At 56.9% G+C, this 13,781-nt stretch overlaps 1 protein-coding gene across 1 annotated transcript in view; it reads left to right on the forward strand.

Moving 5' to 3' along the window:
* Window positions 1–3,192: 3,192 nt before the first annotated feature.
* LOC102932611 (IgGFc-binding protein) overlaps window positions 3,193–13,781 on the forward strand; it is a 31,797-nt gene continuing 21,208 nt past the window's right edge. The window contains exons 1-6 of the mRNA XM_043535578.1: window positions 3,193–3,244; window positions 6,640–7,866; window positions 8,264–8,646; window positions 9,477–10,050; window positions 11,581–12,179; window positions 12,920–13,469. Of these exons, the coding sequence (XP_043391513.1) occupies window positions 3,193–3,244; window positions 6,640–7,866; window positions 8,264–8,646; window positions 9,477–10,050; window positions 11,581–12,179; window positions 12,920–13,469 (3,385 nt within the window). The remainder of the gene's footprint in view (window positions 3,245–6,639; window positions 7,867–8,263; window positions 8,647–9,476; window positions 10,051–11,580; window positions 12,180–12,919; window positions 13,470–13,781) is intronic.

Genomic DNA, 13,781 nt, shown 5'->3' on the forward strand with positions numbered 1-13,781 from the left:
CTGTGCTGTGGGGAGCAGGGCAAGGGGCTCAGTAGGGCTCTGTGCTGCAGGGCGGGTGGCACGAGGGGCTCAGCAGGGGGCGCCATGCTGCAGGCAGCGGGGTGGCGGCTCCACAGGGGGCTGTGCTGTGGGGTCTCTGTGGGGGTGCTCATTCCACCCCTCCTCTCATGGATGCTCACAGCCCTGGCTCCTCATGGCAGCTCCCCCAGGCTGGGGGCTGGGTATGGCCCCGGCGCGCTCCCTGCAGTCAGGCAGAGAAGTTCCCGAAACAGAGGTGGTTGTGGGATACAGTGTCCAGGTGCGGGATCCCCTGAGCTGTGATGGGCTACAGTCCGCCTGGCACTCACTCAACCGTGGCCAGTTTGGGGGGAACCGGCCATGCCAGTGATGGACATGTGGAGCCTGCCGTACACACTGTGTGAAAGGGCAGTGTGCTGAGCTCCCAGCCCCACAGCGACACCAGGCAGGGATCCAGGCAGCTGGGGAGGTGGGTGGTGTGGGGAGTGCGGGCTGGGGGGAACCTGCCGGGGGGAGGGTTGAAGGGGATCCTGGCAGTGGGGGAGGTGGGCAGTGTGGGAAGTGCAGGCTGTTGGAGAGGGGGACTGGGGGATCGTGGAAGCAGGGGAGGTGGGTGGCGTGGGGAGTGCAGGCTGGGGGGAGGGGAATGGGGGGAACCTGCCGGGGGGAGGGTTGAGGGGGATCCTGGCAGTGGGGGAGGTGGGCAGTGTGGGAAGTGCAGGCTGTTGGGGAGGGGGACGGGGGGATCGTGGAAGCAGGGGAGGTGGGTGGCGTGGGGAGTGCAGGCTGGGAGGGGTTGAGGGGGATCCGGGCAGTGCTGGAGGCGAGCGTCACGGGGCGTGCAGGCGGGGGCGATAAGAGAAGGATCCTGGCAGAGGCGATGCCCGAGGAGCACAGGAAGGGGGGAGAGAGGGCTCAGGGAGAGATCCTGACAGTGGAGCAGCTATGACAGTGCCCGCCCTGCCTCCGCTGGTGTCAGTGCTGGGATGAGGAAGCTGTGCCTGCAGGGGCCCTGACCTGACCGAGCCTGTGTGAAAACAGTCACAAATATTGACACTAATGCGGGAGCGCTGGGTCAAGGGGTGGGGCCACGTTGGGGGGGAGGGAGAGGATGAGGATTCAGGGAGGCAGAGGGATTGTGGGGCTGGGAGCCAGGACTCCTAGGTTCTATCCCTGGATCTGGGAGGGGAATGGGGTCCAGTGGGTTAGAGAAGAGGGGGCTGGGAGTCCGGACGCCCAGGTTCATCCCTGGCTTTGGGAAGTGAGGGGATCAAGTAGCTGGACAGGGCCCTGCAGCTGGGGCCCCTTTAATCGTGGGTGAATGGAGAGGAAATAAATTGGTGAAACACTTTCTCCCAGGAGAGGCATCTGACTCGCATCCCCCATCTCTGCCATGTCCACCCACTCACAGATGCTGCAGTATGCTGTCTCTGGTGGTCTTAGGGTTAGGGTTTGGCAAAGAAAGTAAAGAAACCGGCTAGTGGCATTTGGGGGTGGCGGGGCATTTCTCTTTAACTCGAGGCATTGTGGGTTTCTATCCCATAATACTTTGAGGCTCCCTCCTCAACTGCAGCAACTGCATAAGAACCGTGTCCTTTTCGCAAGCCCTGCTGAGTCCTTGACCCCAGGGGCACCCTGTGGCAAGGAGTTCCACAGGCCTCTGTTGCATTGTCCCATCCCCTCATTCTTTGAATTACAGGGCAAGGGGACCTGACTTTGCCTTCTCTACCCGCCGGAGATTGTAACCTCTGACACAGCCCCTCCTATTTGTCATCTCTCTACACCTCATTCTCCAGCTCCCTTTGCCCTGAGCCGACTCTGTGTAGAATTGTCCTCCTCCAGGAAGCTGTGATGGAACCCGGCCCATTTGCCTCACCCATGGGTGTCACCACCCTCCCGGTAGAATCCCTTCCATATAAGCCCCTCAGGTTCCGCTGCTGAGCTAGCCAGGTGCTCCCAGCAGGTAAATCCAAATTCTTTCCTTTCTCTCTTGCCCCAGCCACTCACTCTGTACAGGGGTGGGGTGGGGGAACCAGAGGGGACATTTTGGGGGCAGGAGATTTAATGCTGCTTGGATTCAAATTCAGTGGGCGTCAGATAGATAGATAGACAGATAGAGGGTGTGTATGGGGATAGAGAGAGGTGGGGGAGAGAGAGGGAGAGTTTGTATATAGGGATAGATAGAGGGTGTATATGTAGATAGAAAGATGATGGGTTCACATGGGGATGGATGGGTGGCTAGCTAGCTAGATGGCGGGTGTGTATGGACATGGATAGATCAATAGACAGCCAGATGTGCATTGAGGCATAGCGAGAGAGACAAGAGGGGAGCAGATAATGGAGGGTGACAGAGGAGAGCGTGGGGTAGATGGAGAAGGAATAGGAGAAGGGGGTTGCCCTGGAGCAGGACCACAGAGATAAATGACAGACAGGGATGCTTCCGTGGATGCTGTTTTGGGGTGGGGAGCATATTGCAGGGCCCATATAAAGAATCATCTCCCTCTAGACCCAGGGGAACAGATCAGACCAATGGGCCCATCTACCCTGGTATCCCGTCACCAACAGCGACCAGTTCCAGCTGCATTAGAGTAGGTGCAAGACACCACCTGATGGCCAATGAAGGAATGATGTGCCACAGGGGAAGTTGCTGATTGACCTCATGCCAGGAGGGATGGGTCTCGGGGGGATCTGTCCATATGGGACCACAAGCCTAGGGGTCTCCAGCTCCTCCTCCCACCTCCATTACCACTTTGCTAAGGCAATATAGAGGTGGATGGTCCTATTTTAACCCTTTGTGGTTGGGACAATATTGGGGTGTGGGAGAGATTGAGGGAGGGCGAAATTCATCTGCATTAACCTGTAACAGACAGGAGGCCCTCCGAGAGCTGGGAATAGAACCCAGAAGTACTGGCTCCCAGCCCCACTCTCTAACCCACTAAACCCCTCTCCCCTTCCAGAGCTGGGGGTAGAATCCAGGAGTCCTGGCTCCCTGTTGCCTTGGGAATCCCAATTGCCCATCAGTGCTGCCTTCCCCCATCCCCATACTCAGTGGGTCCCTGGTCTGCCCACCTCTGCTCCCCCCAGGCTCCCCAAATCCTGGGACAAAGGTAATCCCAAGCCCCCCACTCCATCTCCCCTGACTAACCCCCTGATTAATCCCCTTGTGTTTCAGCCATGGCGACAAGGAGGATGCTGCTGCTCTGGGCTGGGCTGGCGCTGCTGGCAGGTGAGTGGGGATCCAACCCAGGGCTCGGGGAGCTCAGGGGGGAGGGTCCTGGGGGCAAAGCAGGGCATGGGCTTACTAGAGCTGGGAGTGGGGCAGTAAAGAGCATTCAGGGGCTGCGACCAGCTCTGGGCAGGGAGGGATGGAAAATTCTCCAATCACCCTGGGTAAATCAGAAGTGGCTCCACTGGGATCGCTGATCCCTCTTTCACACACACTGGTGTAAATCAGGAGTGACTTCACTGGGGTAAATGAGGCTGATTCACCTCTTGCTCACCTCAGTGTAAATCTGGAGTAACCCCCCTGGAGTCGATGGATCAGATTTTTCTCTCTGTGTAAACTCAAGCTCACTGCTGGGCCAACCCCCTGAGCTAACCTCCGCGGTGCCCAGCATAGTCAGGGTCCAAGGTTGCTGCTCCAGATGGTCACAGTTCACGCAGCCTTGGGGCTCCTGTAATATTTGCAAATTGCTCCTGGTTCAGGGGGTGGGTCGGTGGGACCACGCCCCCTTGCCTTAGCCACGCCCCTGCGTTGAATAAGGGGTGTAGCATAACTTCAGCTACTGCCACACTCTACTGGGGCATCAGCCCTCTGCCCACCCCAGCTGGGGCCATGCCCCAGGTGTGCAAAGCTCAAGTGGCTTCAGTTTGCACACTCAGAGGGCACATCACACTCACTTTTCACAAGCAACAGGGGGAGGGGGAGCTGCACAGAGCTCATCAGTGTGTGTGTGCTCGTGCATGTGTGAGCATGTATGCTATCGTGGATATGTGTGTCAGCGTGTGTAGATCTCCATGTTTGTTTGCGTCAGCATGTGACTGTGTGTGTTTGTGTATGTCAGCGTGTCTCTGTGTGTGTCAGTGTGTGTGTACATCTGTGTGTTTGTGTGTGTATGTTAGTGTGTGTGGCTGTGTGAGTCAGTGTGTGAGTCAGCATGTGTCTCTGTGTGTCAGTGTGTCCCTGGATGTTTTATGTATGTCAGTATGTGTCTGCATGTCAGCGTCTCCATGTGTATGTCGGCATAAGTTTCTCTGTATGCAACAGTGTGTGTGTATGTGTACGTCAGTGTGTGTACATCAGCATGTGTGTATGTGTGTCAGCATATGTCTGTGTGTCTCTATGTTTGTGTATGTCAGGGTGCGGGGCCGGGTTAGGTCTTCCCTCTGCCCTGCCCCTCCTGCAGCCCAGTTCCCTCCCAGCTGGGGAAAGGGGCTGCAAATACAGATGAGGATGGGCGCAGAGCAAGAGTCTGCTGGCCACGCCCCACTTCAATTTGACCACACCCCCTTTCCCCTTTGGCCACCCCTTTCCTCTCTGAACTCACCCCTTTGCCTGCTGGTCACTCTTGCATTTCCTCTGACCACACCCCTTCTGCTGATCATGCCGCTTGTCCATCTGACCACACCCCCTTTGTCCCCCCTTTTCCTCTCTGACCTCACCCCTTCTCCTGCTGACCACGCCACTGTCCATCTGATCTGACCACACCCATTTTCCCTTTCCTTCTCTGGCCATGCCTTTCCCTCCTGGACACACCCGCTGTTCGACCATGCCTGTTCCCCTCTGGCCATGCCTTTTCCCCGACGCTCAGCCTCACTTGCCCACAGCAGTGCTAGTGCCAGGGAGGGGCATGGTGGTCCCCGCAAGAACCGGTTCCCCCAGGTTTAGGGGTGTTTCCTGCCAGGGTTGAGCTGGCCTTTGAGGCTTGCAAGAGTGGCAGGGGGCCTGGGAGCCAGGACTCCTTGGTTCTGTCCCTGACTCTGGGAGTGGGGTCTCGTAGTTAGAGCAAGGGGTTGGGAGCCAGGTCTCCTGGGTTCCATTCCCAGCTCAGGGAGATGTTTTGAGGTTAGAGACAGGAGTATCTGTGTAAGCGGGGGAATGGTCCCGCTATTGTGGGGAACTTTCCTCGCTTATACACGACCCTGGTGAAATAGGCTAGTGAAAGGATCTGGATCCTCGCTCCCACTCCCTTTACCCAGAGGCCTGCCTGACCTCGAGGGCTCCCCTTCCATCTCCTGTGTGGCAGAGTCCTCATAACCCCAAGAAGGCTGGGCCCAGGATTCCAGGGGGGCTCAACCCCCAACCTTGTCGTGGTCACTTAGGGCAGGGGCCAGGGTGTCCTCACTCCGGGTGCTCTCTCTGCACTGGACACTTCCCTGACCCACTGATTGTTACAATCAGTTCAAAGCAAATACAATTTATTAAACAGCAACCAATTAAAAAAATAAGGAAAAAACGGGAAAGGTGAAAGGAAAACCCGTCGCCCCGCTCTGTGGCCCGGGGACGTCACAGCCAGCGTCTCTGGGATGTCAGGGCAGTTCAGTCTGTTCCTCACACGTCCCAGGCCCCTGCCCAGGCCCTGGCTGTGCTGCAGGGATGCTGCGGGTCGGACACTTGCACTGGTGGTGGCCACATGCCCCCAGGCTCTAGGTGGCAGGACCCTTCTTCCCAGCGTCGCCCCCGCCCCGTCGGGGTTACGATCCCCCCCCAAGTCTGGGCTGCCAGGCGTCTTGGCTGGGGGTGTCTCCCTGCGCTGGGCCCACTGCCCAGGGTCCCCCTCGCTCTCCCCAGCTGCTCCCTGCACCCGGCTCCAGACAGCTCCAGCCCCAGCCCCAGCTCCACCACTCTGCCTCATCACTGATGCTTCTGCTCTGCCTCCAGCCCCCTGGGCTGCTTCTCTGGCCCCTCTGGCCGGCGCGGCCCTGCTCCCCCGCTCTGCTCGGGCCCCTGCTCTCTCCTGAGCTCAGCCCCTCTCTGTCTGACCCAGGCAATTCTAGCTCACCAGGCGGATGGGACTCTCCCCCGCCCCCGGCCTCCTGACTCCCTCATTAGCCTGCCCGCCCTGTCAATCAGGCTGACCTGGAGCGTTGGCCTCTCCCCATTGCCCCTGGGGACTGTTTGTCTCGGGGTCCTGATTTCCCATCGACCCTTCCCCTTCCTTTTGGTCCTGGGAGCTAGCCAACCAAAACCCCACTAAGTTTTAGTAAGGGGCCAACAGTCCCCTTACATTTGGAATCTGAAATCTGGTCTCCTGGCTCATTGCGGGTAGATCCACTGGCTTTAGAGATGAGCTGGCTCCAGACACTAACAGCAGCACCGGCACTCCGCTCTCACACACCCGACTGTAACGTCCTTGGGGTTACTCCTCATCACACTACACCGAGTGAGAGGTGAATTGGCCCCACTGAGTGGCAAGCAGAGCTGTGTGAGGGGCTGCCCACGGCTGGGATGGCAGGGGTCTACAGGTCAGGACTGAGGGGCACTGGCAGAGCAGTGTATGGGTTATTGAGAGCTTTAGCCATTGCTATTAGCTCTTTTCCATCACTAAGACACATAACAGCAGCGCCAAGACCCCCTAGAGCTGCCGGCTTGGTCACCCCTCTCTGTCCCTCTCCCCACAGGCCCCGGCACGGCCACCCCCATGGGCCGGGAGTTCATCACGGCCTTCATGCAGAATTACCAGATTGGCTACTCCCAGGCTGATTTCCAGCTCTTCATCTCCGGCTACTCACCCTCCACCACTGTCACCGTCGAGATGCGTAAGTCTCAGTTCCGCCACACCTTCCAGCTTGGCCAGGGCCAGACGGTATCCGTGAAGATCCCGGCCAATGCTGAGATGTCTGGCACCACCAAGTTCTGTGGCACTGTCCTGGTGCAGGCAGACAAGGATGTCTCAGTGATGTCGCTCAATGCCAAGAAGCTGACGGCCGACACCGGCATGGTGTACCCGGTCCAGAGCCTGGGTGTAGAGTACTATGTCCTCACGCCAGCTGGAGATGTCTCCGGGACCTACAAAGAGTTCTCCATCATGGCATGGCGGGAGCCCACCACTGTGGAAATTCACCTGAAGGGCAGTGTGAGGTTCCAAGAGCGGGTCTACCCAGCCGGCAGCAAGATCACTGTCTCCCTTGTGCCCTACGAGGCTGTCCAATTCCAGAGCAACCAGGACCTCTCTGGCACCCGGGTGGTGTCCCTGAAGCCAGTGGCAGTGCAGAGTGGGCACAGCTGTGCCCAGAAGAACACCAAGTGCAACCACGTGGCCGAGCAGCTGTTGCCCGTCTCCGGGTGGGGCACGGCTTTCTTTGTGCCACCGATGCCCTTCCAGGCCAGCTACGACCTGGTGTACATCGTCGCCTCCCAAGTCACACGGCTCACCTACCTGTCTGGCGGGGCCCAGAGGAGCCAGGGTCTGGTGTCTGGGCAGGTCCTGCAGTTGGAGGTGAGTCTGGCCAAACCACTGTACATCTCCGCCAGTGCTGGCATTCAAGTCTTCTTCTTCTGTACCGGCGGGACCCAGGGCACAATGCGTTACGACCCCTTCTTGGTTAGCATCCCGGACGTCTCCAGCTACTGCACCTCCTACTCCATTACTGGCCAGCAGGGGTTCAAAAACTATGCCATCATCGTGGCCAAGACCGCATCGGCCGCCGGCATCACCATGGATCGGCGACTCCCGAGCAGGGTGCTCTGGAAACCGATTCCCGGCACGGAGTATTCCTGGGGAGTGTTCAACCTGGGCATCAGGGCCAGTGCCCACTCAGTGGAGAACCCCAGTGCTGCCTTTGGGTTGCTGAGTGTTGGCATCGCTCAGCAGAACGGCTACGGCATGGCCATCCTTTGCCAGAGTGGTGAGTGGGGGGTATCTGAGGGAAAGGGGGGCTAGGGGTGTATCTGGGTGCTTGTCCTGTTGTAATCGTGAAATCTTAGGGTGTTGAGCAGTGTGAATAGCCCCTACGGGGGAACCCATGCATGGATGGTGGTGGGGGTGTCTCTAGGGCAGGGGTGTTGCACAGGGAGCCTGGCATGATCCTGCTGTGGTCACCCCAATAGGATTCACAGCAAAATCCATCCATCCATCCATCCATCCATCCATCCATCCATCTCCAATCAATCCCACCAACCATTCTTCCCTTCCATCCATCCCTCCATACTTCACCATGTTATAATGCTCTAAGCCACCAGGTCAAACCACTGGACCCTATGGGTCGACCTGGTGGCCAGTTTGTTTCCTGTTATAATGTCCTGTCTATCTCTCTGCTTGCCCTTTCCTTCCCATCCTGTCCTCAGCATCCCCAGTGCCTTCCTGCAGTTCCGTGCAGTGCCAGAAGAAGGAGACCTGCCAGATGACCAATGGCAGACCCGTGTGCGTGGCCACCTCTGTGACAACTTGCTGGGCCCTGGGTGATCCCCACTACCGCACCTTCGATGGGCGCAACTACGACTTCATGGGCACCTGCACCTACACCCTGGCCAAGACCTTCAGCTCAGATTCAGCTCTCCCAGCTTTCCACATCACGGCTAAGAACGAGAACCGGGGCAACCAGAGAGTTGCCTACGTGGGCTTTGTGACCGTGCAGGTCTACGGCTACACCGTCTCCGTGGTCAGAAATGAATACGGGCTTGTGAGGGTAAGAGTGTACCCATCCCCTTTCTTATCTATCCATCAAACTTTTCTTTGATTTTCCTTCTTCATTTCTTTATTTTTCTTCCTTCATTTCTCTTTCTCCCTTCTTTTCTTTCTTCATTTTTCTCTTTTCTTTTTCTTCCTTCATTAGTCCTTCTTTTCTTTGCTTTTCTCCCTTCATTTTTTCTTTTTTCTTCCTTCATATTTCATTCTCTTTTTCTTTTCTTTTCTTTTCTTTTCTTTTCTAAAATAAAAAAATCATTTCTGGTCAAAACAAAAATAAATTAGAAATTTTTGGCAAATTGAAAAGATGACTTTTCTGTTTTGGGTTAAACAAAAGTTTCATTTTGATTTCAACATATTAAATTTTAAAAAATTAAAGGAATTTTCGAACTGAGAAGTTTTCTCGAATTGAAAGATTGAAACTTTTTAATTTTTTCCAGAATTTTTTTTTGAGGATTTTTCTTTTTCACTGAATTGTTTTGGTGTCATCAAATCTGCTTTTTTTTGTCTGAAAAACTATTTGAGTTGAAAATTTCCTCCGGCTCTATTGCCAAGCAGGGCTGGGGGTCCACCTATCCGGGTCCCATCTCTAGCGGCAGCAGATGTTTCAGGGGAAGGTGAAGGGAACCCGTGGGAGGTGGTGGCAGAGTTACCTGGCCTGGGAAATCTCTCTTGTAAACACCAGGTGGCTCAAGGTGAAGTGGGTTCTCTTGACTTAGCCTGGGTGGGCTTTGGACTTGCCTGGTTTTTAAGGGAGAGGTTGTTGGGAATAGGACATGGGCTGAAAGTGTTGCATGAAACGATGACCACTGCTTGTGGCTGCCCTCCCAGGTGAATGCCCAGCACTCCCGCCTCCCCATCTCCCTGTTGGAGGGGAAACTGAAGCTTTATCAGAGTGGGGGCTCTGTTGTCATCGAGACTGACTTCTCCCTGAGGGTCTCCTATGACTGGGGCAGCTCTCTGGTAGTGAAGATCTCCAGCAGCTTCTGGGAGAGTGTGCAAGGCCTGTGCGGCAACTACAACGGGGATGCTAGGGATGACTTTGCCACCCCCACGGGGGTGCTGGCTGCCAGCCCCGTGGAGTTCGGGAAGAGCTGGAAGGTGGAGGATGGGGACAGGTTCTGCTGGGACGACTGCCACGGGGAGTGCAAGAACTGCTCCCCAGAGCTGGTTGGCAGGTACAAAGCTGAGCCCTTCTGTGGCTGGATCACCAAAGAGGCGGGGGGCCCCTTCAGCCGCTGCCACTCCATGATCGACCCCAAAATCTACCTGGACAACTGTGTCTACGACCTGTGTATGAATGATGGCCTCAAGGAGATGCTGTGCCGGGCGCTGACGAGCTACGCCGACGCTTGCCGGAGAGAGGGGGTGGCCATCTCCGAGTGGCGAAGTCTCGCAGGCTGCAGTGAGTGGGGTTAACCCCTGGTTTGATCATGGCAGCTGGTGCCAAAGAAATTCAGAGCACTGGCTGGCTCAGGGGATGGGGCATGGAGTCTTTCCCCTCTAGGGGGCACTGGCTCCCATCCAGCCCCAGGGTGGGGGACTGGCTGGCCCCGGGGGGGCTTGGAATGGGGCATGGGGTCTTTTCCCTCCAGGGGGTGTCATTGCGGGACGTGCTGTTTTAGGGAGGTGGGAACATGCTGGCCCATTTCTGGTGAGGAATTTTGGAAGATCCTTGTTACACATTGACTGTAACGAGGGGCTGGAGAGAACGGATCCATTTACTAGCGCACCTGATCTGGGGAGGAGACCTGGAACCCACGTCTGTTGCCTCTCAGAGCTGAAACAGTGGTTCTCAACCTATTTACCATTGTGGGCCTCATACCAATGTGTTATGTGGGCTGCATCCAATACGACCTGTATGGCCATGAGGATGTCACATGGGCCGCAGCTGTGTGCTGATTGGCTGCAGATTGAGAACCACTGCGCGTGATAGTATCAGGAAGTTGCCCTTAATAAATAAGGCAACCACTCCCCCCACCTCTTCCCCATTGTTCCAGTGGGGCTGAAACCAGGCTGTACTTATGGGGCTCTGCTTCCAGGCAGTGGGGGGTGGGGGGATAGGCTTGGAAGATGGTTAATTTGGGGGGCAGAGGAGGCAGCAGGGAGGAGACTAGGGAGCAGGCGAATATGGGAGGCAGGAGGGACAGGGAAAGGCTCTGGGGGACAGAGGAATGTTGGGGGAGCAGTATGGGGGGCAAGGAGAGTTTGGGGGGGCAGAGGGGAGAATTGTGAGAGAGCAGATGAGTGATAAGCTGGATGTTTGGGGTCCAGAAGGGGCTGAGGTATGGGGACAGGGAGGAAAAGATGGGGTAGAAAGGGGGGCAGCAGGGACACACACAGAGAGCAGTGCCCATCCCCTCCAGCAGGGGGCAGCATAAACACACACACACACGCACAGAAGGACCCATCCTCTCCAACAGAGGACAGTGTTCACTCACACACACACACACACACACACACTCTCTCTCTCACTCTCTCTCTCTCTCTCTTAACCTGAGACTATCTTGCAATGCACCCTCCCCCAGTTCCCTCAGGACAGGGCTGTTTTCTGTGGACTCTGGCCTCTGCCGTGTTGCAGATGACTCCTAACAACAGTTGTTGGTGTTGGTGGGGAGCTGCAGGTTACAGAAGCTGGAAACGACCAACACCCACCTGGCACAGGATATTTATTTAATTTAACCTACAAAAGTTTCATGAGTTTTGACCAATCTTCCCATTTTTCAGTGGGCTGGCTGTGGGATTATTTTAAGTGTCGTGCTTGGCAAGAGCGCAGGCCTCTGGTGCTTGAACTTAAGGAGAGCTCCCTCAGTGGGCAGCAGTAGTAGAGCTCTTATCCCGTCTCTGAGGCTGATGCAAAAGCTGGTGGTTCAAGCTGCAGCATGTGCTGAATGCAGCGATATTCCCAGTGACCCATGTCCCATCCCTTTGACAGCTCTGCCCTGCCCAGAGAACAGCCAGTACCAGCTCTGCAGCTCCGCGTGTCCTGCCACCTGCAATGACCGAGCGGCCCCTAAGAACTGCTCCTTGCCCTGTGTGGAGACCTGCCAGTGCAATGAGGGCTTCGTGCTGGATGCTGGGAAATGCATCTCCAAGGCCGGCTGTGGGTGCGAATTTGAGGGACGCCTCTATGCCCCTGGAGAGCAATTCTGGGGGAACGGCGCCTGCACGAGACGCTGCGTCTGCAACCCGCAAACCAGGCAGGTGAGCTGCCAGGTCGCAGGGTGCAGGGCTGGGGAGCAGTGCCGGGTGGAGAAAGGCATCCAGAACTGCTACCCCACCAGCTACGCCAGCTGCATGACCAGCGGGGGCTCCCACTACCGCAGCTTTGACGGGCAGAGGTTCGACTTCCAGGGCACCTGCCAGTATCAGCTCTCCGGGCTGAGCAAGAAGAGCCAGGAGCTGGTGGATTTCCGGGTCCTGGTGCAGAACGCCCGCCGGGGCGGTCAATCGGTGTCCTTCAGGAAAGTAGTGCAGGTCCACGTATATGGAGTGGAGACCACCGTCAGCTGGGCCTATCGGGGCAAGATCATGGTGAGTGAGCCTAGACTGGGGAGACGCCAACCAGTCAAGGGCAAGGACCGTCTCCCTAGCTGGTCTGATTCTACGTCAGCCTGAGTTTCCGCACTTCCTGTCCTAAACTCTCCATCCAGCAGTAGCCTCCCCGCAGGACCTATCAGAGAAGTCCAAAGCACAGACATTGATACAACCCCTTCCTGAGGCTGGGAAGTGCCCATTTCACAGCTGGGGAAACTGAGGCATTGACAGATTAAGGAACTGTCACACAATCACCCAGCAAGTCTGGACTAGAACCTATCATTACCCCGCAGGTGTAACCAGTGGACCCCACTCACCTCAGAGATGGGAAGAGAACCCAGGAGTCCTGGCTCCCAGCCCCCCCACCCCCCGCTCTAACCCACTAGACTCCATTCCCCTCCCAGAGTCAGGGAGAGAACCCAGGAGTCTTGGCTCCCACCTTCCCCTGCTCTAACCCACTCGACCCCACTCCTCTCCCAGAGCTGGGGAGAGAACCCAGAGCTCCCAATACTGTGCCTTAACCTTGAGACCATCTGTTCTCCTCAGTAACTTGTGGTCTGTGAATCAGCTTCCCAACCCCAGATGTAGCTGCATCTCAGAGCTGGGCAAGCCATCCCTATGTGGCATTATGTGTGCCTGTTCCCCAGCTGCCCCACCGTAGACACAGCTGCATTTCTGCACTGGGGCTCAGTGATCGCTGCACAGTCTTGTATCAAGGTGTCTGTCTCTATCCCTAGGTGAATGGTATTTTGACCAACCTGCCATACCAAGTGGGTACAGGGAAGATCTCCATGTACCAGAGAGGCTGGGATGCCGTGATCCAGGCAGATTTTGGCCTCACTGTCACCTTCGACTGGCACAGCCGGGTCACCGTCACCATGCCCAGCACCTATGCCAGCACCCTGGGTGGTCTGTGTGGCAACTTCAATGGGGACAGGAGTGACGAGCCAGCTGGGAAGGCCGGCACAGGTGCCGGGCGCAGCTGGAGGGTGGCTGAGCCCCTGGGCTGCGGCGAAGTCGATGTGGGGGCCTGCCCCGACCTGGAAGCCCTCGCCCATCGCCAGCGGGGCATCAACACCGAGTGCGGGATCATCCTGGAGAACACCGGCCCCTTCAGGGAGTGCCACAGCAGAATTGATCCCGAGGGCTTCTTCCTCGACTGCGTGTCCGACTACTGTGTGTCCAAGGGGCAGTTGGCCGTGCTAGGGCAGGTGGTTGCTGGCTATGCCTCAGCCTGCCAGGCCGCTGGGGTGATTGTACATCCCTGGAGATACCACGTCTTCTGGAGTGAGTGTGCGCCCGTCACACGGCACTGTCCGCTGGGCAGGGTTCCTGGGCTGGGCTACCACACAGGGCAGGCTGGGCGGCGTGAGGCGCCCTCCTGGTCTCCGATCCATGACGCTATGGATTGCTTTATCCCTAATGAGGGAGAATATTTACAAACCTGGATAATCCAGCCAGGTCCCAGCTGGGGTCTATCGGCTGTAGCTCCACTGAAGTTAATGTGGCTAGATCCCAACTCGGGTCAATCAGCCGTAGCCCCATTGGAGTCAATGCGGCCACATTCCCCAGCTGGTGAGAATCTGCACGATTGCATTC

The sequence above is a fragment of the Chelonia mydas genome, chromosome 24 (genome assembly GCF_015237465.2).
Source record: "Chelonia mydas isolate rCheMyd1 chromosome 24, rCheMyd1.pri.v2, whole genome shotgun sequence".
Lineage (NCBI taxonomy): Eukaryota > Metazoa > Chordata > Testudines > Cheloniidae > Chelonia > Chelonia mydas.